Here is a 25,124-nt window from a genome sequence, read left to right as displayed (position 1 = left end):
TGCGTCAAGCAAATGAATTTTTAACACAAACAAACTTCTGTTGACCCAATGCAGTAAATATACAATAAATTAAATGTAAAAATGATAATTAATTGGTTCAGCGTCTTCATGTGGAGTCAGGAATCTCTCAGCTTTCATGAAACATTGTGTTTTGATAAAGGATAGTCTCAGTGATGAGTGTGAATAAGTGATGACAGACTGAGTATTTCTGAGTGAACAATGGTTTATCTGCTCGTTGTTCTTCTGCTCTTCTTGAGGAAGTGAACTCTTTCTGCTCAGATCGTCAGCTCTTCCTCTAATCTGGTGTTCCTCTGTTTGATTCCAGGCAAGCCAGCTATTGCCCACAGGGATCTGAAATCAAAGAACATCCTGGTCAAGAAGAACGGCACGTGCTGTATCGCGGACCTGGGTTTGGCCGTACGCCACGACTCCGCCACGGACACCATCGACATCGCACCCAACCACAGAGTGGGCACCAAACGGTACCGTCTTCCTGTTCTTTAGCTCTTTAGAGACGATTAGTTTAGCCTTATGGGAAGTTTGTAGGGGTTTATCTGCATTTTTGTTTTTTTGGGGTTGCATTTGTTTGGGTGAGGTTTTTTATTTATTTTTTCTTCTACACTGCAAAAAAAAAATGCTTTTCTTACTTAGATTTTTTTATTTATTTTTTTACTTAGACGAGTAAAAATTATTGTCTTGTTTACAGAAAAAACAAGTCAGAATTAAGTGCATTTTTGCTTGAAACAAGTAAAATAATCTGCCAATGGGCTAAGAAATTATTATTTTTTTTCTTACCCCATTGGCAGATTATTTTACTTGTTCTAAGCAAAAACTCACTTCATTTTGACTTCTGTAAACAAGACAATAACTTTTACTCATTTAGAAAATCTTTCTTGATTTAAGAATTTGTAGATATTTTGGCTGGAAACAAGACAAAATATCTAAGTAAGAAAAGCATTTTTTGCAGTATATCAGTGTTTTTTTTTTAAGAGAACATGTAACATTTGTGTCATGTTGTCCCATAAAATACACATTTATATGGCCCATATGTCTTAAAATGTATTTATTTACTTTTGCAGATATGCAAAACATGAATGTACAGGGTTTCTTTGGATCTTACGGCGAGACACTGCGGGTGCATAGGCTAAAAAATTAGCTAATAGTTGTCATCTTATTTACCCAGTTGATTGATTACATTGATAATTGCGAAAAATTTTCATATTACAAGTTTTTTTCAAATCAAGTTTAAATATGCAAATGAGCCATTATTTAATGAAATATGTGCCGATTTGCATACATTTCTAGAACAAAAATCTAAACACTGGATGAAGTCAGTTTCAAAATTCTTGTTTAATTTTTTTGACATATTAGAGTCAAATGCTTTTACTGAGGGGATTTTTGATATCTCTTTTTTTCACAACATAATTCAGAAAAAACCTAAAACCAGAAAACAATTAATTTTCCATTTTTGGTGGAAGCAAATCATATACGAACAAATCCATCTGTAAAAACCTTCAGGATATAGACAGGAATAAAAATGTAAAGTGTGGTGTGTAAGTCTGAACAAAAACACTTTATAAAACACCCAAAAGCCCAAAATCTCGAACTGGACAGGAGCATGAAAACAGTGTTTGTGCCTGCAGTGTCTCCCCTTCAAATGTCTTCATTTAACTTCACAAAAAGTAAGGCCATAAATAAATCTTAAATTGTGGCATCAAATGTTGCATGCACTGAAAAAAAAATTAAGTTGTTGTTGTTGTGTATTTTTATGTTTTCTAATACAAACATTTAAACATCCATAAATTAAGACAGATTTACTGGAGAATCAAATGAAGATATGAAATCTTGTTTCATTAGAAACTAAAACCAAAAAAAGTCATTAAACTTACTTTAACTTGAACTAAAAAAAAAAATAATAATAAAAAGTATATAGATATAAAAAATAACAAAACTTATAAAAGTAGACAAATTACTAACATTTTAAAATTAAAATAATAATTAGTTAAATCTAATAAAAGCTAGTATCTCTGTAATACTAAAATAAGACTTCACTGCAAAAAATGCTTTTCTTACTTAGATTTTGTTGCTTGTTTTAAGCAAAAATATCTATAAAATCTTAAATCAAGGAGGATTTTCTAGACCAGTAAAAACATTTTTTTTGTTTTCAGAAAAAATCAGAAATAATCTGCCAATGGGGTAAGCAAAAAAATCTTATTTCAAACAGAAAAAAAGATTATTTTTCTTACCCCACTGGCAGATTGTTACTCGTTTCAACCAAAAACACACATAATTTTGACTTTTTGTGCTTTTTTCTTTTTTTTTTTTTTTTTTTTTTCTTCTTTTTTTTCTTTCCAAATTCACTGAGGTTTTCAAGTTCTCCCTCAGGCTTCATTTTCTGCATATATTGTATTTGGACATGGACTCATTCTCTGCTGTATCTCCCACATGATTCATTTGGTGTTTTCCTGCACTGGGTTGTGGAATGGAGTGATTCAGAGGAACAGTCTTGCTCCACTTTTAGCTTGTCCATTACTCAGTTCAGATGGAGGTGTCCTCCCGTTCTCATTATTCTGACAGAGCGTGCAGACTTTTCGTGACTAATCCTCTGTAATTTGCATGCTGTAGATGAAATTGCATCAAATTGAATTAACGTGTTGGAAAGGAACGATTTCTCGGTTTACTTGAAGGATTAGTTCACTTTTATAACAACAATCCACAGATAATGTACTCACCCCCTTGTCATCCAAGATGTTCATGTCTTTCTTTCCTCAGTCGTAAAGAAATTATGTTTTTTGAGGAAAACATTTCAGGATTTCTCTCTTTATAATGGATATGAATGGAGCCCCGAAGTTTGAACTTCCAAAATGCAGTTTAAATGCAGCTTCAAAAGTCTCTAAATGATCCCAGTCGAGGAGGAAGGGTCTTATCTAGCGAAACGATTGGTTCTTTTCGAAACAAATTGACAATTTATATACTTTTTAACCTCAGAAGTCTGTGTGATTGGGGTAAATACAGTTAGGGTACGTCTAAAAACTCCCATCTCCTTTTCTTCCCTAACTTCAAAATCGCTTTAGATCGCTGCAAAAGTACCGACATAGTGTTTATAAAGTGAACATACAAAAACACCATTATAGGACGATTTTGACATTGAAGACACAAATGAGATGGGAGTTTTTAGACGTTCCCTAACTGCATTGGCCCGGATTCTACTGACTACACATGCACTGCGCAGAGACCAGACAAGATGAGCATTTGAGGTTAAAAAGTAGATAAATTGTCAATTTGTTTTGAAAATAACTGATCGTTTCGCTAGATAAGACCCTTCCTCCTCGACTGGGATCGTTTAGAGCATTTTGAAGCTGCATTTAAACTGCATTTTGGAAGTTCAAACTTCGAGGCGCCATCCATATCCATTATAAAGAAAGAAATCCTGAAATGTTTTCCTCAAAAAAACATATTTTCTTTACGACTGAAGAAAGAAAGACATGAACATCTTGGATGACAAGGGGGTGAGTACATTATCTGTACATTGTTGTTATGAAAGTGAACTAATCCTTTAAGGCCATATCATTTAGTCAGCAGACCAGCATGAAACGAGTGTCTCAGAGGTCAGTGGCGGTGTGCTGGAGGATCTTAGATAACTCAGCTGCTCTTCAGCTACTCATCCAAATAAATCTCCTGAATTTTAGTGTGCAGATGAGTCTTTTAATAGCTTTACTTCTTTTGAAAGATGTGAGAGCAGTACACCAACCTTTAACATATTTGATTTCAGCTAGTTGCCAATGCAACATTTACCATTTTTATTTAAACTTGGATGTACTGAAAATGTACTAAAACTGAAACAAATTAAAAAAAAAAAATACTAGTTCAAAATATTATCGAAACTTTCTTAAGGATACTAAAGTAACACTTGTATGTGCTTGTTTTTGTAGTAAAAATACATAATATTTATGATTTAAAGCTACATTTTTAAAACTTTTTCTTTTGTACATACCAAAAATACAAAACACAGTGAAATATTTTGTGGTTGTGAAGTTTTATTGTGAAATTCAGGACTCAGTTTTAATTACATATTGATTTATATCCATGCCTCTAAACCGGCTGATTTTCCTTCTTTTTCCAGGGGCATATTTTGTCCCTTGGTGAAACTGCCTTTAGTTTTGGTTGTGCTGAATGACAATAAAGTCAACCTTGAGAAAGACCTTGCTTTGGATCAAGTGTGCATATCTCTGGATTGCTGTATCAGATATAATAACTCTCTATTCGCTCGTATCCTTGAACAGGTATATGGCCCCAGAAGTGCTTGACGACTCAATAAACATGAAGCATTTTGAGTCTTTCAAGAGGGCAGACATCTATGCCATGGGGCTGGTCTTCTGGGAAATTGCCAGCAGATGTTCTATTGGAGGTATAATAAGGACTCTTCATGTGAAACTAGCTCTAGTTTATTAACTGTTGTTTTTTTGCCAGACACGTTTGCGTTTTGCTGCTGCCTAGATACATGCTTTTCTTTCATTCTATTTTTCAAGAATTTTAGTCAAGTTTGTCTTATTTTTTTGATCAGCAGCTGCATCTGTCGTTGTTTGAGTTGTTAGACTCGGCATACCTTAAATGAAAGATGTTTTTGCGCAGGCATTCATGAAGACTACCAGCTGCCGTACTATGACCTGGTGCAGTCCGACCCGTCGGTGGAGGAGATGAGGAGAGTCGTGTGCGAACAGAAACTACGGCCCAACATTCCAAACAGATGGCAAAGCTGTGAGGTGAGAACTCTAGACTTGTGCTCAAACAGATGAATGAAAACCTGATCTGTAAATATATCTGTCTTTGAGTGGACAAATGGACATCAATATATATACTAGTAACAGTTACAGTGTTACAAGTCACTAGTTACATTGTTACTGCTGTAGTCATTAGTTACATTGTTACTGCTGTAGTCATTAGTTACATTGTTACTGCTGTAGTCACTAGTTACATTGTTACTGCTGTAGTCATTAGTTACATTGTTACTGCTGTAGTCATTAGTTACATTGTTACTGCTGTAGTCATTAGTTACATTGTTACTGCTGTATTCACTAGTTACATTGTTACTGCTGTAGTCATTAGTTACATTGTTACTGCTGTAGTCATTAGTTACATTGTTACTGCTGTAGTCATTAGTTACATTGTTACTGCTGTAGTCACTAGTTACATTGTTACTGCTGTAGTCACTAGTTACATTGTTACTGCTGTAGTCATTAGTTACATTGTTACTGCTGTAGTCACTAGTTACATTGTTACTGCTGTAGTCATTAGTTACATTGTTACTGCTGTATTCACTAGTTACATTGTTACTGCTGTAGTCACTAGTTACATTGTTACTGCTGTAGTCACTAGTTACATTGTTACTGCTGTAGTCACTAGTTACATTGTTACTGCTGTAGTCACTAGTTACATTGTTACTGCTGTAGTCACTAGTTACATTGTTACTGCTGTAGTCACTAGTTACATTGTTACTGCTGTAGTCACTAGTTACATTGTTACTGCTGTAGTCACTAGTTACATTGTTACTGCTGTAGTCACTAGTTACATTGTTACTGCTGTAGTCACTAGTTACATTGTTACTGCTGTAGTCACTAGTTACATTGTTACTGCTGTAGTCATTAGTTACATTGTTACTGCTGTAGTCATTAGTTACATTGTTACTGCTGTAGTCATTAGTTACATTGTTACTGCTGTATTCACTAGTTACATTGTTACTGCTGTAGTCATTAGTTACATTGTTACTGCTGTAGTCATTAGTTACATTGTTACTGCTGTAGTCATTAGTTACATTGTTACTGCTGTAGTCACTAGTTACATTGTTACTGCTGTAGTCATTAGTTACATTGTTACTGCTGTAGTCACTAGTTACATTGTTACTGCTGTAGTCACTAGTTACATTGTTACTGCTGTAGTCACTAGTTACATTGTTACTGCTGTATTCACTAGTTACATTGTTACTGCTGTAGTCACTAGTTACATTGTTACTGCTGTAGTCACTAGTTACATTGTTACTGCTGTAGTCACTAGTTACATTGTTACTGCTGTAGTCATTAGTTACATTGTTACTGCTGTAGTCATTAGTTACATTGTTACTGCTGTAGTCATTAGTTACATTGTTACTGCTGTAGTCACTAGTTACATTGTTACTGCTGTAGTCATTAGTTACATTGTTACTGCTGTAGTCATTAGTTACATTGTTACTGCTGTAGTCATTAGTTACATTGTTACTGCTGTATTCACTAGTTACATTGTTACTGCTGTAGTCATTAGTTACATTGTTACTGCTGTAGTCATTAGTTACATTGTTACTGCTGTAGTCATTAGTTACATTGTTACTGCTGTAGTCACTAGTTACATTGTTACTGCTGTAGTCACTAGTTACATTGTTACTGCTGTAGTCATTAGTTACATTGTTACTGCTGTAGTCACTAGTTACATTGTTACTGCTGTAGTCATTAGTTACATTGTTACTGCTGTATTCACTAGTTACATTGTTACTGCTGTAGTCACTAGTTACATTGTTACTGCTGTAGTCACTAGTTACATTGTTACTGCTGTAGTCACTAGTTACATTGTTACTGCTGTAGTCACTAGTTACATTGTTACTGCTGTAGTCACTAGTTACATTGTTACTGCTGTAGTCACTAGTTACATTGTTACTGCTGTAGTCATTAGTTACATTGTTACTGCTGTAGTCACTAGTTACATTGTTACTGCTGTAGTCACTAGTTACATTGTTACTGCTGTAGTCACTAGTTACATTGTTACTGCTGTAGTCACTAGTTACATTGTTACTGCTGTAGTCACTAGTTACATTGTTACTGCTGTAGTCACTAGTTACATTGTTACTGCTGTAGTCACTAGTTACATTGTTACTGCTGTAGTCACTAGTTACATTGTTACTGCTGTAGTCACTAGTTACATTGTTACTGCTGTAGTCATTAGTTACATTGTTACTGCTGTAGTCATTAGTTACATTGTTACTGCTGTAGTCATTAGTTACATTGTTACTGCTGTATTCACTAGTTACATTGTTACTGCTGTAGTCATTAGTTACATTGTTACTGCTGTAGTCATTAGTTACATTGTTACTGCTGTAGTCATTAGTTACATTGTTACTGCTGTAGTCACTAGTTACATTGTTACTGCTGTAGTCATTAGTTACATTGTTACTGCTGTAGTCACTAGTTACATTGTTACTGCTGTAGTCACTAGTTACATTGTTACTGCTGTAGTCACTAGTTACATTGTTACTGCTGTATTCACTAGTTACATTGTTACTGCTGTAGTCACTAGTTACATTGTTACTGCTGTAGTCACTAGTTACATTGTTACTGCTGTAGTCACTAGTTACATTGTTACTGCTGTAGTCATTAGTTACATTGTTACTGCTGTAGTCATTAGTTACATTGTTACTGCTGTAGTCATTAGTTACATTGTTACTGCTGTAGTCACTAGTTACATTGTTACTGCTGTAGTCATTAGTTACATTGTTACTGCTGTAGTCATTAGTTACATTGTTACTGCTGTAGTCATTAGTTACATTGTTACTGCTGTAGTCACTAGTTACATTGTTACTGCTGTAGTCACTAGTTACATTGTTACTGCTGTAGTCATTAGTTACATTGTTACTGCTGTAGTCACTAGTTACATTGTTACTGCTGTAGTCATTAGTTACATTGTTACTGCTGTAGTCATTAGTTACATTGTTACTGCTGTAGTCATTAGTTACATTGTTACTGCTGTAGTCATTAGTTACATTGTTACTGCTGTAGTCACTAGTTACATTGTTACTGCTGTAGTCATTAGTTACATTGTTACTGCTGTAGTCATTAGTTACATTGTTACTGCTGTAGTCATTAGTTACATTGTTACTGCTGTAGTCACTAGTTACATTGTTACTGCTGTAGTCACTAGTTACATTGTTACTGCTGTAGTCATTAGTTACATTGTTACTGCTGTAGTCACTAGTTACATTGTTACTGCTGTAGTCATTAGTTACATTGTTACTGCTGTATTCACTAGTTACATTGTTACTGCTGTAGTCACTAGTTACATTGTTACTGCTGTAGTCACTAGTTACATTGTTACTGCTGTAGTCACTAGTTACATTGTTACTGCTGTAGTCACTAGTTACATTGTTACTGCTGTAGTCACTAGTTACATTGTTACTGCTGTAGTCATTAGTTACATTGTTACTGCTGTAGTCACTAGTTACATTGTTACTGCTGTAGTCACTAGTTACATTGTTACTGCTGTAGTCACTAGTTACATTGTTACTGCTGTAGTCACTAGTTACATTGTTACTGCTGTAGTCACTAGTTACATTGTTACTGCTGTAGTCACTAGTTACATTGTTACTGCTGTAGACACTAGTTACATTGTTACTGCTGTAGTCACTAGTTACATTGTTACTGTTTTGGTCACTAGTTAGTGTTTTACATTACTATAGTGTAGTCACTAGTTCCAGTGTACAGTCACTGGTTACTAGTACTAGTCAGTGTTACCATTCTAGTCACTAGCTTCAGTATTGCAGTTCAAATCACTAATTAATTACAGTGTACAAGTCACTACATAAATTGTTACTGCTCTAGTCACTAGTCACAGTGTTACAGTTCAAATGGTTAATTACACTAGCACAGAACTAGTCACAGCTAGATTTATAGTACTACAGTTCTAGTCAGTAAAGTACTAGTCACTGTTTACAATGTTACTAGTTGTTACTGATGTAGTCACTACAGCACTAGTCACTTTTTCTGGACACTGTGTTATCATTCTAGTCAGTAGCTACCGTGTTGCAGTTCAGATCACTAATTACAGTGTTCCAGTACTAGTCACTATTTACATTGTTACCAGTGGTACTGCTGTAGTTAGTGTTACTGTTCTAGTCCCTAGTTAGTGTTTTACAGTACTACTTTTTGTTTTACAGTGACTTGTTCTAGTCACTGTGTTACGTTCAAGTCACTACTACAGGGTTGCAGTTCAAATAATTAACTAATATTAACTAATAACAACTAATTACAGTGTTAGTTAGTGTTAGTGTTACAGTTCTAGTCAATAGCTACATTGTAACACTACTAGTCACCAGTTACAATCTTATTGTTCTAGTCACTAGTTACAGTGTTACAGTCCATGTCACTAGCTACAATGGTGCAGTTCAAATCAATGATTTCAGTGTTACAGTACTAGTCACTAGTTTCAGTGTTACTGCTCTAGTCAGTTACTGTGCTACTAGGCCTGCATGATTAATCGTTTGTAAACCGAAATTGCAATTTGAAAGGGTACGATTTTCAAATCACAAAAGCTGTGATTATTTTGATTGATTATCAAATGTGGTAACAAGCATATAAGTTGTTTTTGACAGGTCGCTTCAAGTGCATATTACATCTTCATGCTTATATTACATTTGATGCAGAGTTTAACCAACAGGGGGCATTTTAACACTGCATGTAGAGAAATGCACAGGATGGATTTGTCCTGCATCCGCAGAAATATCTTATCTCGTTCCGTTCCTGCCTCGCATTCATGTTTTGTCCTGCTCCTGCCCGCAAAAGCCTGCATAAAAGTAGGGCTGCAACAACTAATCGATAAAATCGATTATTATCGATAATGAAATTTGTCGACGATTCTCATTATCGATGAATCGGGTCCGCCCACAGTGCACGTACAACTTCAGAGGATCACGCAAATAACAGCACTGAATGACGCATTTCTATAGACAAAGTGCATCTAAAAATAGTGGAGGAAACAGACTGAGATGCTGCAGGAGAGTTACGTGATCCAAGCTGCTCAAAACACGAGAATTCCTTATTTAAAACTAATAGAGTGATGGCTTGCCCTGTGAGGCGCTTTGAGATCCGTTTGCGTCCTCAGCATGAAAACTTTCAGTTTGCGGTCATATCCTTATCTGTAAATGTCACAAATTCACTCGAGATTTTCCATTTAAAAATCCATTCTGGCAGTCTGTAAGTTTAAATCTTTACTGAATGAGCGTGTCAGACACCCGGAACACAGAACACAGAAAGGGAGACAATTAATACTCAACTCAGTGCAAAAACATTCATTGTGCTGAAACATCTGTCGTTGAATGTTAAATTTAGATTTAAATACAACATGTAGTGCGCGTATTTATGGAGGGTATGAACAGTAGGGCTGTGACGGTGGCAGATTTTAACCACCGCCGGTGGTGCGGTGTTTTATAAATAAATGAGGCTTAAACATTATTCACGAATGTGCGTGTTTTGCAATTTCTGTCGGTGAACAAGCAGTCTACAAAACACTAAAATAAATCAACGAAATAATACATTTAAATAAGAAAGTAGCCTAAATAAGTGTTAAATAGGCTATTAAACAAACATTCGTTGCAAAAATTCCTACAACCTCTAACGTTACAGCTCATCAGAATTACTGGCCGAGTTCTCTTTCTCTTCCCCATTGCACAGCTGCTGTTTTTAATAGCAAAGTAATTACATTTATTTTCGTTTCTTTAGTTTATAAAGTTAATTTAGAAATATATTTGGAACATGTTTTATTTGTGAAATTCAAGTTTTTGTTTTTTAAAGTAACGACAAAGCGGCCGGCGGCAGATAGATCAGTTTAGCCTTCTCAAATCATCACGATTTAAATTAAAATCCTTAGATTAAAAAAAAAAAATTAAGCATATCACAATATTAGTTTAATCGTTTAACCTAGATAAATGTGTAGGCTACTAATAGGCACATATCCAATAGTTTGTGCGGAGATTAAAAGCTTTGTAGGACATGGAGGTGCAAGTGCTATGTGAAACTTAATTTTTGCTCATAAATGTAAGAGTAATAAATTTACTTTAAATTATTACTTCACTACTATAAAACGAAATAATTCAAATCGAAAACAAAACTCTTTTATTAGCTATATGCCTAATCCATAAAGATGCACTCAGAAAATACTAGTTTATTAATAAATAATATGAATATCTCCTTACTTTTCCCCTCCACATTCATGGTAGGCCTAAGTACTTTAGCTGGGGCTTTGGGCCAGCTTCAGCTTACTGCGTGCATTTGAACGCGGAACTCGCTGCTGTTGGTGGGACACTAAACACCGCCACGGCAGAATAAATAGCAGAAAAACTGTATTTTATGCTTGTTAGTGTGTTTTTCTTCAGATATTTGTCCTTTCTCTTTATTACAACAGGTGAATTGTTGTAAATGGTTAAGCACTGTGTTTTCATAGCATTCAGAATGTAGAATAGTGTGATTTAAAAAATAAATAAATAATTGGAATTTTTAAGCCAACGAATCGATTAATCGAAAAATTAATCGGCGAACTAATCGATTATCAAAATAATCGTTAGTTGCAGCCCTACATAAAAGTAACCTGTATAGATTTTTTTTCAGTACATCAATTGAATTTACATGAAACAGTTCTGTAACATCTCGTAAGTTTCACAAAACCCCAGCATAAACGTTCCCGATAAAATATTTGTTATATAGGCTAAGCATCAGCGTTCACAAACCACTGTTATTCTAAACAGAAAAGCATGAGCTACTGCGTGCATCCAGAGCAGAATGCAAGCAGACAAAGCTCCCTTAAAGCTGACATCTCAGTTCATACGCCATCTCATAAAGCTCTAACACAATGAATATTATGCACAATGAATCTTTCCCAATGTCTACACTTTGTGTGTTTTAATTCGTGAGCACGCAATATTCATCACTGTGCAAGAATGTTTGAGCAGTGAGTGGATTCTAACTTAAACAGCTCTGATGACTGCCTATCCTTGTGCTTACTAATCATAGTTGTCAGTTGTTAGATATTTTATGTTTAGATATTTCTATTTTGCGGAAGTCAAAAAAAAAACAAAAAAACAAGCCAAAATTAAGTGATTTTTTTCTTAGAACAAGCAAAATAATCTGCCAGTGGGGTAAGAAAAAATATATATATTTCAAACTGAAAACAAGATTATTTTTCTTACCCCATTGGCAGATTATTTAGCTTGTTTCAAGCACTTAATTTTGACTAATAAGATATTAATTTTTACTCGTCTAGAAAATCCTTCTTGATTTAAGAATTTGTAGATATTTTGGCTGGAAACAAGACATTTTTTGCAGTGCACTCACTGGAAGAAATGCCACCAGTCACTTTAAACATAGACAAATCCAAATAGACATTTTTTTAATGTGCATGATAAAGATCAAACCACAACATTTTGAACAATCCGATTCATTTCAATTACTTTAAATGAAAAATACTGAGCAGATATTTGAAGTTTAAAATCATAAATCATATAAAAATAAAAGTGACTTTTAATATGAGGACAGTAAAATCAGATGTCGATGGTAATATGTGTACAGATGCGTACTTGTTCATCTATTTAAATATATTGTCTTGCTCTTGAAAGAACAAGTTTGATTTCCCCATGTAGATCAATAAAGTTAATTCTCGCAGCATTTCATTACGGCGTACGCAGATCTGGGTAATGGCATCAGTGCGGCCGGCGGAGCGTAACTGATCCTGACGGCTGCTCTCTCCCGCTGACAGACCGCAGTCCTCACGAGAGCCGCATCCACCCCTCACTCGCCTCAGCAGAACAGCGCTGGCCTCTTTATTACTGGGGAAGTGACACAGCTTGATTCGATTTGATCCGCGATAACACCGCTGTGAAATCTAATCCACCTCCAGCATATGAGAGCTGCCAAACACTCTGTGAAATAGAGACGTGTCTCTGCTGCTTACCTCCGTTCTCATGACAGACACGTCGTCTTTGTTTGTGCGTGATTCAGTCGCGGCGGTGCTGACATTTACTGTCTGGCGTGGCATTTTCAGCAGATGCTGTTCTGCATTGGGCTCTGGCTCTGGCTCTTCACAGGTGAGTCTGAGGAGGAGATCTGTGTCTCTGGAAGTGCTCTGTTCCCCAGGGCAGTGTAAAACCTGAGATTGTATCCGCAGACACCGGCTTGAATGGCCTCAGAGGAGGTGAAAAAATGAACCGTTAATGGAGTCACAAGCTTGAGAAAGCCAGCTCGCTGATCTACTGTTTATTACCCACAGCTTTCAAGCTAGAACCACCAATCTGTATCTTTTCAGACTGATCCGACTTACGGTTTTTGTAAACCAGACTATCAAAACCACCAAAAATGTTCAAATGAGCCAACACTCATCAAACTCCACTGTCAAAATTCAACTGTAAACTCCCAGTTTCTATGTGTTACATCTAATATTTCTAATCTATTGAAATGATGTTAGCAATATGCTAATCATGCTAGCCTCATGCTAGTAACTTTCTGATTAGGGTTAACATGCTAATCATGATAGCAACATGCTAGTAACATGCTAATCATGCTAGTAACTTGTTAACTTGCTAATCATGCTAATAACTTGCTAACATGCTAATCATGCTAGAAACATGCTAGCAACTTGCTAATCATGCTAGAAACATGCTAGCAACTTGCTAATCATGCTAGTAACTTGTTAACTTGCTAATCATGCTAATAACTTGCTAACATGTTAATCATGCTAGAAACATGCTAGCAACTTGCTAATCATGTTAGAAACATGTTAGCAACTTGCTAATCATGCTAGAAAGATGCTAGTAACTTGCTAATCATGCTAGAAAGATGCTAGTAACTTGCTAATCATGCTAGAAAGATGCTAGTAACTTGTTAATCATGTTAGTAACTTGCTAATCATGCTAGAAACATGCTAGCAACTTGCTAATCATGCTAGAAACATGCTAGTAACTTGTTAATCATGCTAGAAACATGTTAATAACTTGCTGATCATGCTAGTAGCTTGTTATTTATGCAAGAACTTGATCATATTGATTTATTGTAATCAGCCTATAAAAATGCAACAAGCTAATAATGTTAAAACATGCTAACAACATGCTAAATCATGGCAGCAACATCATCTTTTGTACTTTTACAGCTGCTTTAAACTGTCAGGCTAGGCTTTCTCAAGCTGACTTAGTTTGTTACTCATCTAGTTCTACATGTAACACTTTTAAGCACCTTTCAGACGTTTCAGCCATGTGTAGGACATATATAGTTTCTGTTTTCATCTTCCACAGATAGCTGCACACAAGAGTCGTATTTGTCTGAAACTCTTGGTCAGTTGATGTGGAGCGAACCTCACAATGGGGTGGAAATCTTCAGAGGAAGTTCTAGTGTGTCCTCCACTTTCTGGATGTTGGCAATCTCAGTGGTGTTTTTATCAGGCTGTGTTGTATTCCTCACAGAGCGGCTGAATGAGCTCAAGTGTGTTTGTGTGTCTGCAGCAGAAACTGAACTGATTAGATTTGCATTGGCTGTAAATCTTTCACCCTGAGAGCTGAATGTGGGTGTCCGTAATTACCCTCAGAGAGCTCAGATCTCCACAGAGACCGTTGAGCATTTATACGCCGCTAACAGCGTGCCAAGTCTACAACGCTGCGGCTCTTTGCTCTTTCACTTGCTTCGTCTGATTTGTATCTAATAACAATCCCAGCGCTCAGTAAAGCGGCGAGGCCGCGCTCCATCAGACGCTCCTGCGAGCTTCACTTTATTAAAGGCACTTAGATCCAGTCATTAGGAGACGATGATGTGCAAATAATGGCAAGAGGGCAATAAATGTCTGAAGCAGTGCGTTTGTTTCTGTTCTAGCGTTTCTTAGATGGCATGAACCCAAACACTGATCTGACAAGAAACTGCTTGCGGAAAAAAAGTGAATTAAACTTCAGAGTACAAAATACAAATGGAACTACTTGAAATTTGTCTGGACACACTTCAGAGAGTTTGTTTCTCATTACCTAAAACACTGGCACATCGCTGTTCCTCATTCTACTGACACTGTGTGTGTGTGTGTGTGTGTGTGTGTGTGTGTGTGTGTGTGTGTGTGTGACTGTGTGTGTGTGTGTGTGTGTGTGTGTGTGTGTGTGTGTGTGTGTGTGTGTGTGTGTGTGTGTGTGTGTGTGTGTGTGTGTGTGACTGTGTGTGTGTGTGTGTGTGTGTGTGTGTGTGTGTGTGTGTGTGAGAGTGTGTGTGTGTTAGTACACTGCAAAAAATGCTTTTCTAGATTTTTTTTGTCTTGATTCCAGCCAAAATATCTAAAAATTCTTGAATCAGGAAGGACTTTCTAGCCAAGTAAAATTTTTTTGTCTTGTTTTCAGTAAAAACAAGTCAAAATTAAGTGAGTTTTTGCTTAAAACAAGCAAAATAATCTGCCAATGGGGTAAGAAAAAAACCTTATTTCAAGCAGACAACTAGATTATTTTTCTTACCCATTGGCTGATTATTTTGCTTGTTTTAAGCAAAAACTCACTTAATTTTGACTTGTTTTTACTAAAAACAAGGCAATAATTTTTACTTGGCTAGAAAATCTTTCCTGATTCAAGACTTTTTAGATATTTTGGCTGGAAACAGGAAAAAAAAACTAAGTAAGAAAAGCATTTTTTGCAGTGTGAAAGTGAAGTCTTTTAAACAATGACTAGTTTTTTGTTTTTTTTTTACATTGTGCAAGAGTGTACTTCAGAAATTCAGATTGAAAAAAAAAATATATATATATATAATATATATGGAATAAAATGGCTGACGCCTTTATCTACCAAGGTTAATTACACTAATAACATGTCTTAAATACACAATTAAATTATGTTTTAAAGCTTTTTTTCATATATTTTCAAATTTACATACAGTCAGGTCCATAAATATTGGGACATCGACACAGTTCTAACATTTTTGGCTCTGTCCACCACCACAATGGATTTAAAATGAAACGAACAAGATGTGCTTTAACTGCAGACTGTCAGCTTTGATTTGAGGGTATTTACATCCAAATCAGGTGAACGGTGTAGGAATTATAACAGTTTGCATACTTTTGGTCCCTTAACAACTGGGAGGCACATATGCAAACTGTTGTAATCATATTTTCACCTTTCATAATTATGACTTTTAAAGTAATAATTTAGATTTTTAATGTCATAATTATGACTTAAATTCATATTTTCAAATGAATCTCAGAATTTTGACTTTTTCGACAATCTTAAAATTATGACTTTGCCATAATTTTGACTTTACCTCATATTTATGACTTTTAAATTCCTAATTTCAGGTTTAGTAAGTCATAATTTTGACTTTCGATTTCATAATTATGACTTTTGTTATAATTTCGATTTAGTAAATCATAATTTTGACTTTTTATCTCATGATTTAGATTTTTTTCAACATAATTAGGACTTGAGTATGTAATAATTTTGACTTTTTAATGTCATATTTATGACTTTTTAATGTCATATTTATGACTTTTAAAGTCAATTTCGGTTTAGTAAGTCATAATTTCGGATTTTTAATGTCATTTATGACTTTTAAATTCATAAGTTCGACTTAGTAAGTCATAATTTAGATTTTTTTTATGTCATTTCGACAATCTCATAACTGACTTGAGAGTGTCATAATTTCGACTTTTATGTCATAATACTGATGTTTTAATGTCATGATTTAGATTTTTTGACAATCTCATAATTATTTAGTAAATCATAATTTTGACTTTTTATCTCATGATTTAGATTTTTTATTAAATATTTATAGTCAATTTTTACAAATTATTATTATTATTTTCTATTTTTATTTTTTCTTATTCTCTTATTTTTATTGTCTGTGCATCTTTGTGGACTGGAAGCTAATAAGACTGAAACAAATTCCTTTTATGTGCAAGCATAGCTGCCAATAAAGCTCTTTCTGATTCTAATTCTGATTATGACTTGAGTGTGTCATAATTTCAACTTTTTAATGGTATAATTTGGACTTTTTATCTCACAATTAAAATTTTTAAATGTCATGTTTCTGACTTGTAAAGTCATAATTTCCACTTTTTAAAGGCATGAATGTTTCTTACCTGGTGGCTTCCATATTCCTGTGTGTCCATGTGTATTAATGGTGTGTTTCCCGCTGTGTCCAGGCTCTGCGTGTGATGGCCAAGATCATGAGGGAGTGCTGGTACGCCAACGGAGCGGCTCGTCTGACGGCGCTGCGCATCAAGAAGACTCTGTCGCAGCTCAGCCAGCAGGAGGGCATCAAGATGTAGGCCAGCGGCCGTCAGACCGCCACCCTTAGCATTACCTTTCCCATCATCCTTTACCATCGCACCACACTCTCTGTCCTCCGGAGAGGACGCAGCACTTTCACCCACGCATCCTTAATCGCGCCCGGTTTCGTGGCGTCTCGAGAACACGGACTCCAGAGCGCGCCGAACGCGGGCTTCGACGAAAGAAGGATTCCTTTATTATTTATACGAGTTTGGTTTTTCTCCCATGGAGGTTTGACTGTTTCTGTGGGACCTCGATTTGCACCTTTTACGTTGGATTTCCGCTCATCGCTGCAGTTCTTCAGGTCGGTGTGACTTAATGTTTTTTCTGTTTTTGCAAAAACTAAACTGGACACGACCTCATTCAGTCTTGGCGAACATGCTGTGACATATGCAATACAGATGAAACCTAGCGACTTTATATTTTTACTGCTCTGCTACGACGACTACGACGACAACCATGCCTTCCAAGCCAGGTGTTACCAGAAAGTGCCACTGCTTCGAACCAACCGACCCACCCTCACGGTGCGCTCCGATCCGCTCCGCTGGTGCCATTCTTCATCCTCATTCTCTCCACTGATGCAGCACTGAGGATGTAACAACAATCCAGACCTCTTCATCTACAGCTGGTTTCATGGGACTTCTCTGCACACCGGCGCTCTGGCTGCCGCGTGAAGACGAGCTACGTTAATATAGAATATTTACTAAGCCATAGGTTTTCCAACATTTTGTGGCGACTTTTTCTAATCGAATGTAAATGAGACACAATATCGAGGACCGCTTTGAATCTCTTTGGAGCGAGCCTCAAGGGACCAAGAGGAGCTGGTGTGTGTTTGTGTTTGTGTTTGTGTTTGTGTGTGCTGGAGCTGAGCATGATAACAGTGCCCAATGTGAGCCGGTGCACAGATGTAGCAGCGGACGGACGTGAAGCGCTCTGGAGATCCGATAGCCGTCGCGCTCCTGAATGAAGAGCGAAACCAGACGCTCCGCAGCTTTCTGGTGACTTGATTTTCTCAAGGTATCAGTTTCTGGTGCTTATTTAGGCATGCAACTTGAGATTCTTATTTATGTACATCTATACGTTTGACACCGTTTCCCCCGATGAGTTTTCACTGATCTTTAGAGTCAGATTAGACGCCCTTCATCAGAGGAACGAGATCGAAGCTCAGTCGACACACTGCAAAAAATGCTTTTTGTCTTGTTTCCAGCAAAAATATCTAAGAATTCGTAAATAAAGAAGAATTTTCTAGATGAGTGATAATTGTTGTTTTCAGAATTACAATTAAGTGCATTTTAGCCAAAAAAATCTGCCAATGGGGTTAAAAAAATAATCTTTCTGTTTGAAATAAGATTCTTTTTTTTCTCTCACCACATTGGTGAATTATTTTGCTTGCTCTAAGCAAAAAATCACTATATTTTGACTTTTTTTCTGACGACAAGAAAATAATTCTGACTCGTCTAGAAAAACCTTCTTGATTTGAGAATGTTTAGATATTTTGGCTGGAAACGAGACGACAAAATCTAAGCAAGAAAAGCCGTTTTTGCAGTGCAGCATTTGTGTTGTAATGTTGATTAGCACAAAATAAAATAAATTGGTAAAAATGGAGGCAGATTTGTTATGATGAGGCACTTACAATGGAAATGAATGGGGCAAGTTTTGGAGGATTTAAAATAAAATGATACAAAATGTACAAATTTAGCAAAATCATTTATAGTAATACTGCCATTATCTGAGCTGTAAAAGATGGTTTTAGCTTTGCTAATGACAACAAAGCTGTACAATTTGACAAAATGTTAGTGATTTTGTTTGTTTCATACAAAAAAAAAGTTTATGTATGTATATTTTCATCTTGTGGCAACACATTTAAAAAAGAGATGGTCCCTATTGACTTCCATTGTAAGCACCTGGAAGACAGATTAAAAAGAAAAAAAAATATATATATCTATCAGTAAGGTTTGTAATGTTTTTATGCTCAGCAAGGCTGATCAAAAATACAGAAAAAAATGTAATATTGTACAATGTTATTTCAATTTAATGAGTAGTGAAATATTAATAAATATTATTACTAATAATACTAATAAATATTATTTAGTGAAATATTATTAGAAATTAAAAAACTGTTTTCTATGTGAATATCTATTCAACTATAATTTATTTCTGTGATTCACAGCTGAATTTTCAGCATCATTACTGCAGTCTTCAGCGTCACATGATCGTTCAGAAATCATTCTAATATCCTGATTTATTATCAATGTTGAAAACAGTTTTCAACTTAATATTTAAAACTTTTTTTTTTTCTTTACAGGATTCTGTAACAAAAAAAAAATGTTGAAAAGAACAGCTTTATTTAAAATAGAAATCTTTTGTAACAAAATAAACTCTCAAAGTTTAGGGTCAGTAATTTTTTTTCTTCATTTGTACAAAGAAATTAATACTTTTTTTCACCAATGATCTGTTAAATCAATGAAAAGCGATGTTTACATTGTTAGAAAAGATTTATATTTTGAATAAATGCGGTTCTTTTTAACTTGTTATTCATCAAAGAATCCTAAAAAAAAATCACAGGTTCTTACATTGATAATTCTAATAATAAATCAGAATATTACAATGATTTCTGAAGGGTCGTGCGACACTGAAGAATGGAGTAACAGCTGATGAAAATTCAGCTTTGCATCACAGAAATAAATTACATTTTAAAGCATATTAAAATAAAAACCATCATTTTAAATTGTAATAACATTTTACAATATTACAGTTTTCCCTGGTATTTTTGATCAAATAAAAACAGCCTTGATGAGCAGAAGAGACTTCCGTTAAAAGCATTAAAAGTCTTACTGATTTCAAACTTTTGAGCGTAGTGTATAAATCATTTTTTTGTGCTGCCACAAATGCTGTCAGTTTCGCCCAAATAGTTTTAGATGCATAAAATCCTAATGTCACGTGTTGAGCGATAACGGCATTTCTAGCGTGTTGATGCTCAAACCAGGGTCTGTGCTCTTCTGATGGTCAAACTTCACTGCTATGCATCTCGAGTCTCTGCTGGAGCACATGAACCACACGGGAACTCTTCGCGTCTCATGCCGTTTACATTCTCTACATTCACACGACTGTTTTATTTGTTTGAAATGAGCTGGAGATGCTGAAAGGAAGGCCTTTGCAGTGCATTTCCTATAAAGAGAGTTTGTTTGAGAAGTTAGCTGTCGCTCAGATGGTCAGAAGTGTTATGGTTGATTATTGATGCCGTCTCACGCGTACACTGAGTGAATGAATGAATGAATGAACGAATGACTCCTGCCACACATTCAAATGCACAATTCCTGAATGAAGTACTTTTTAATGTGTGGGTAGGACGTCGTGTCTATAAATAATGTGTACATGTATGTAAATATGTGTAATGTTGGTCAGGCTGTGACTGTGTGCCGTGTACAGTTCGTTAACGGAGGGAAGGAGGAAGTGTAAATGAAAGCGTTTCAAACTAAAGCAGAGGCCAGTGCTGTCAGAGGAGGAAAAGGGAACGATTAGGAATCCATCGTTAAGCTTCCTTCAACAAACTCTAATCGTTCAGACAGACATGAAAATCATCATTTGGTCATTTCTATACCATTCCAAACCTGTCGGATGAATTTGGGGAATGAGAAAAGTTGCTCTTTTACATGCAATTTAAAATAGCCAGTATTGGGGTTATTAAAATCGACTAAAACTTGAACTTAAAACTAAAGTTGCTCGAAATAAAATAAACGCTGTCTGATATATAATAAATGGAAAACGTAAACTTGTTTTATTTCATCAAGTAACATTTCTCATTTGATTTACTTAAATTCCATGTACTAAAATAACTCAAACACATTTGATCTACAAAAATTTTGGGATTTGTAAGATTTTTCTGCTCATCAAGACTGTATTTATTTGATCAAAAATACAGAAAAAAAAACATAATATAATATAAATGTTATTACTATGTAAAATAATTGTTTTTATTTTAATATGCTTTAAAATATAATTTATTTCTGTGATGCAAAGCTGAATTTTCATCAGCTGTTACTCCAGTCTTCAGTGTCACATGACCCTTCAGAAATCATTCTAATATGCTGATTTATTATTAGAATGATCAATGTTGGAAACAGTTATTTTTCAGGAATCTGTGATTATTTTTTTAGGATTCTTTGATGAATAACAAGTTAAAAAAAACAGCATTTATTCGGAATATAAATCTACACCATCACTTTTTATCAATTTAACACATCCTTGATGAATAAAAGAAATAATTTCTTTCAAAAAAAAAAAAAAAATTATTTTATTTTACCAACTCCAAACTTTTGAACAGTAGTGTATATTGTTAGAGAACATTTCTATTTTAAACAAATGCTGTCCTTTTTAACCTTTTATTAATCAAGGAATCCTGACAATCTGTTTCCAACACTGATAATAAATCAGAATATTAGAATGATAATGTGACACTGAAGACTGGAATAATGATTCTGAAAGTATAACTTTAATTACTAAGAAATTAAGTGTTTATGCATATTAAAACAGAAAAACATTACATGGTAATATTGCAGAATTTTCCCCTGTATTTTTGATCAAATGAACAGCCTTGATGAGCAGAAGAAACTTCTTTAAAAAGCAAAAATCTTTAAAAAAAAATCTAAATATAAAAAGACACTAAAACTTGCATCATAAAAGCAGTCTGACTCATTATTTTGAGTGCTCGAGTATGAAATTAGTTTTTACCACTGAAAATCAACATAAACACTAGCTTGAAGCAATTGTGTGAACTCTATTTGTTCCATTTGACAAAACTGAAGGAAATAGTTTAGTTTTTGCAAAGAAGTTGGAAAGAAAAGAGCAGCCGGAACATTCTTCGAAATCTCTCTTTTTGTGTTTTCTGTGTTAAAAAGTAAAAAGGTGACGGTTTGGAATGGCACGAGGACAGACCCTGATGACTTTCACTCTCAGCTGAACGGTGTTTCCGCTCATGTCCTTTTAGTCATTACTTTCTCATCCTCCATCACCAGCATGTAGTTTCAGACTGAAGCGCGGTAACATTTTCATCCAGGGATCCTTTAGCGACTGCGGGTAGGTGTTGGCCGCGAGCGCCGCGCCACACCGGCTATAACTTGACAGAAAACCCCACACCGCTGCACCTCCAGACGCCGCTCTCTGCTAGTGTAGCTTCAGATGACGAGCTCCTGCCTTCTCCAGACTCATCTGCGGCGGAGAAGCTCCTTCAAGGAGACAGCGGCCATATATCCGGGAGAAAGCTGGAGTCGGACGCCCTTACGTGACCCAGACTTCAACACCGCCGGCTTTAATGAATAATTCTCGAAAGGTAAATTATGCAGTTTCACACTATAATGCACAAACACGTCAGAACATTTCACAGGGCGTCGGATGGACTACTTAAGGAGTCTGCGACAGGCGTGGATGCTCATATTGCGGACTACTTGCATAAATTGGCTAAAGGTCATTTTTCAAGCGGTGGCATGAAAACACACGGGTCTTTCACTCATTTATGCAAAAAGCATTTGGTCTGACAGACCTCAGGCTCTCCGCTAGCAATCGTCATGCTGTTTGTCAGAGTTTAATTACACCGCTATCATTACACGGACACTGTGAATAAGACCGTTCGGAGGAGCGCAGGAGAATTCTGGGTCATCTAAGGGCGGCTGACGAGTTTCCCATGGTGCATTTCACCGCGGCTGCTGATTGGACGGTAGCGGAAAGCTTTATCGTGTTTTATTTGGTGCCTATGTTTTTTTTTTTTTAATTCCACTAAGAATGATGCACTGCATGGGACTTCTTTCTAATGTATTGCATCACTTGCTTTTTTTAAAATATATATATATTATAAAGAATAATAAAAAAAATAATAATTTCAGTAGGTTTTAAAAGGTCAAAAAGTCATGAGAAAATACCTCCTCTGAAGACCAATGTGTTTATACCTCAGTGTATATATATATATTTGATTTGTTTACTCCGAGTTTGTTTCTTTTTTTGAAATGCTAAAATGACATTTTATGCTGGTGGTACGTGTCGATGGCATTGTGTTATTGTATTATTGTCCAAACAGTATATTCCTCCTCCTTTAAAGCATTATTTGGTTTTGTTACGTTCTTTCTTTTTTTTGTGTTCTGTATGAATTACAAGTGCTTTACTGATGTCATACTGTCCTTTAATGCCTCCTCAGCTGTATAGAAATGCCTTGTACTGTTTCTTTTTACTAAAAAAAGAAAGAAAAAAAAAAACAGAAAAAGAATGAAACTGGTGGCTGAAGTGAGCTGTGTGGCTCTGAGCGGAGCCCATCTGGTTTCTAAAGCGTTATGTATTGACTTTTTTCTAGTGTGTACAGATGAACTGCATAGGACCGTAGCAGAGTGAAGATCATGTTGCTTTCTAACATAGTGGAGATAGTAGAGATGGGTGTCAATAAAAAAAAAAATACTTCAAACTTTTACACGACGACTTGTTTTATTGCTGACCTGCATGAAAGCCCTTTTCCCGCACTGAATAAAAAATTGACAAAAAGGTTATTGCGACACAATTGCAAGTTATAAAGTCAGGATTGCGAGATATAAACTCATCATTCTGAGAAATAAAGTCAGAATTAGGTGATATAAACCCGCAATTTTTTTTTCCAGAACTGGTCTTTATAACTCGCAGTTGCAGGTTTACATCGCTCAATTCTGAGAAAAAAAGGCTGAATTGAGAGATACAAACTCACAGTTGCGGAAAAAAATGGTGTTGTGAGATACAAACTTACAAATGTGGAAAAAAAGTCATAATTGTCAGATACAAAGTTGCAATTGTGAGAGAAAGTCAGAATTGAGAGATACAAACTCACAATAATGAGAAAAACACAAACTCTTGTGAAAAAAAATTGTGAGAAAAAAAGAAAATTGCAATATAAAAAGTTGCAACTGCGAGGAAAAAAAGCCAGAATTGTGAGATACAAACTCACAATTGCGAGTTGTGAACTTGTAAATGCTAGAGTAAAGTCAGTATTGTGGGATACAAAGATGCGATTGCGAGAGAAAAAAAAATCAGAATTGCAAGATACAAAGTTGCAATTGCGAATCAGAATTCTGAGCTTAATTTTTAGTTTTGAATTGCAAGTGAAAAATCCAAATGACCTTTTTTTAACCCCATGGTGGAAACAAGCCTCTATCAGCAGATCCCATTAAGGGCTTCTATACATTTTCTGATGGCTAATTCTCAGGTTGTAGCTGTTTCAGTCATGTTTCGTACATTTCTCACTCATTTCTTCCCTTTAGAGCTCATGGATGAACTAAGATAGAGGATGGTTAGGATAATCTGCCAAACTCACTCTGTCTCAGAGACAAAGCTACCGCATTCAGAGTTCTAGACTGTGTTCATCATTGCCTGCAGAACTGAGTCAGTAATTGTGCTTTTAAACATGATCACCTTTCACATGTTTAATATTGCTTAAGAAGTAGAATGAAGTCGAGTGAGGACCTCCATGACTGATTCTGTCTCTGAAACTAAATATTCCTGTGTTTTCTAATTGGTTCCTGATCAGAAAGCTCAGTTAGTTCTTTGATATTGACTTCTCAAGCGTAAACTCCTTCCCTCCCTCCAGTTCCTCATTTGCGGGCCGATTGATGGTGAAGTGTTTCAGGAGCGGCTCTGAAAGCATCCATGGCATCAATCGATGAGCGTGACGCTGACAATTACGCCGGCCGATCAGACGGACCTCGGCAAACTCAAACCGACAGTCAAAATGACTTCGTTCTCTCTCCCTCCAGCTCTCAGAGTGTTTTCCTTGTAGACGCTGATATCCGCTTCCTTCGTTTAGAGACAATTAGACACACTTCAGTCTCTCACACTAGTCTGTGTGTCTGTGGTCACATCACGGACGCTGGAGACGGACTGGAAATGCGTTCTGCTTTCTTCAAATGAACTGCTCTCGAGTCGGTCCGCGAGAACCGACAGTTCCTCAAATCGGTGTGTAATGACTTCATGCAAACCCTGTTTCATCTCACAAAAATGTCTTTTACTGATGTTTGACACCCGTCTACCCTGACAGCATCTCAGAGAACTCATA

The 25,124-nt window shown here is 35.9% G+C and overlaps 1 protein-coding gene across 1 annotated transcript in view; it reads left to right on the top strand.

Moving 5' to 3' along the window:
• tgfbr1b (transforming growth factor, beta receptor 1 b) overlaps positions 1–23,516 on the top strand; it is a 79,067-nt gene extending 55,551 nt beyond the window's left edge. Inside the window, exons 6-9 of the mRNA XM_073830351.1 lie at positions 326–482; positions 4,284–4,408; positions 4,633–4,763; positions 16,936–23,516. Coding sequence (XP_073686452.1) covers positions 326–482; positions 4,284–4,408; positions 4,633–4,763; positions 16,936–17,061 — 539 coding nt within the window. The 3' untranslated portion in view covers positions 17,062–23,516. The remainder of the gene's footprint in view (positions 1–325; positions 483–4,283; positions 4,409–4,632; positions 4,764–16,935) is intronic.
• The last annotated feature ends 1,608 nt before the right edge of the window (positions 23,517–25,124 follow it).

This window comes from Garra rufa, chromosome 24, assembly GCF_049309525.1.
Source record: "Garra rufa chromosome 24, GarRuf1.0, whole genome shotgun sequence".
Taxonomy (NCBI): Eukaryota; Metazoa; Chordata; class Actinopteri; order Cypriniformes; family Cyprinidae; genus Garra; species Garra rufa.
The sequence above is the reverse complement of the archived record's forward strand: the minus strand, read 5'-3'. Positions and strand labels throughout refer to the sequence as shown.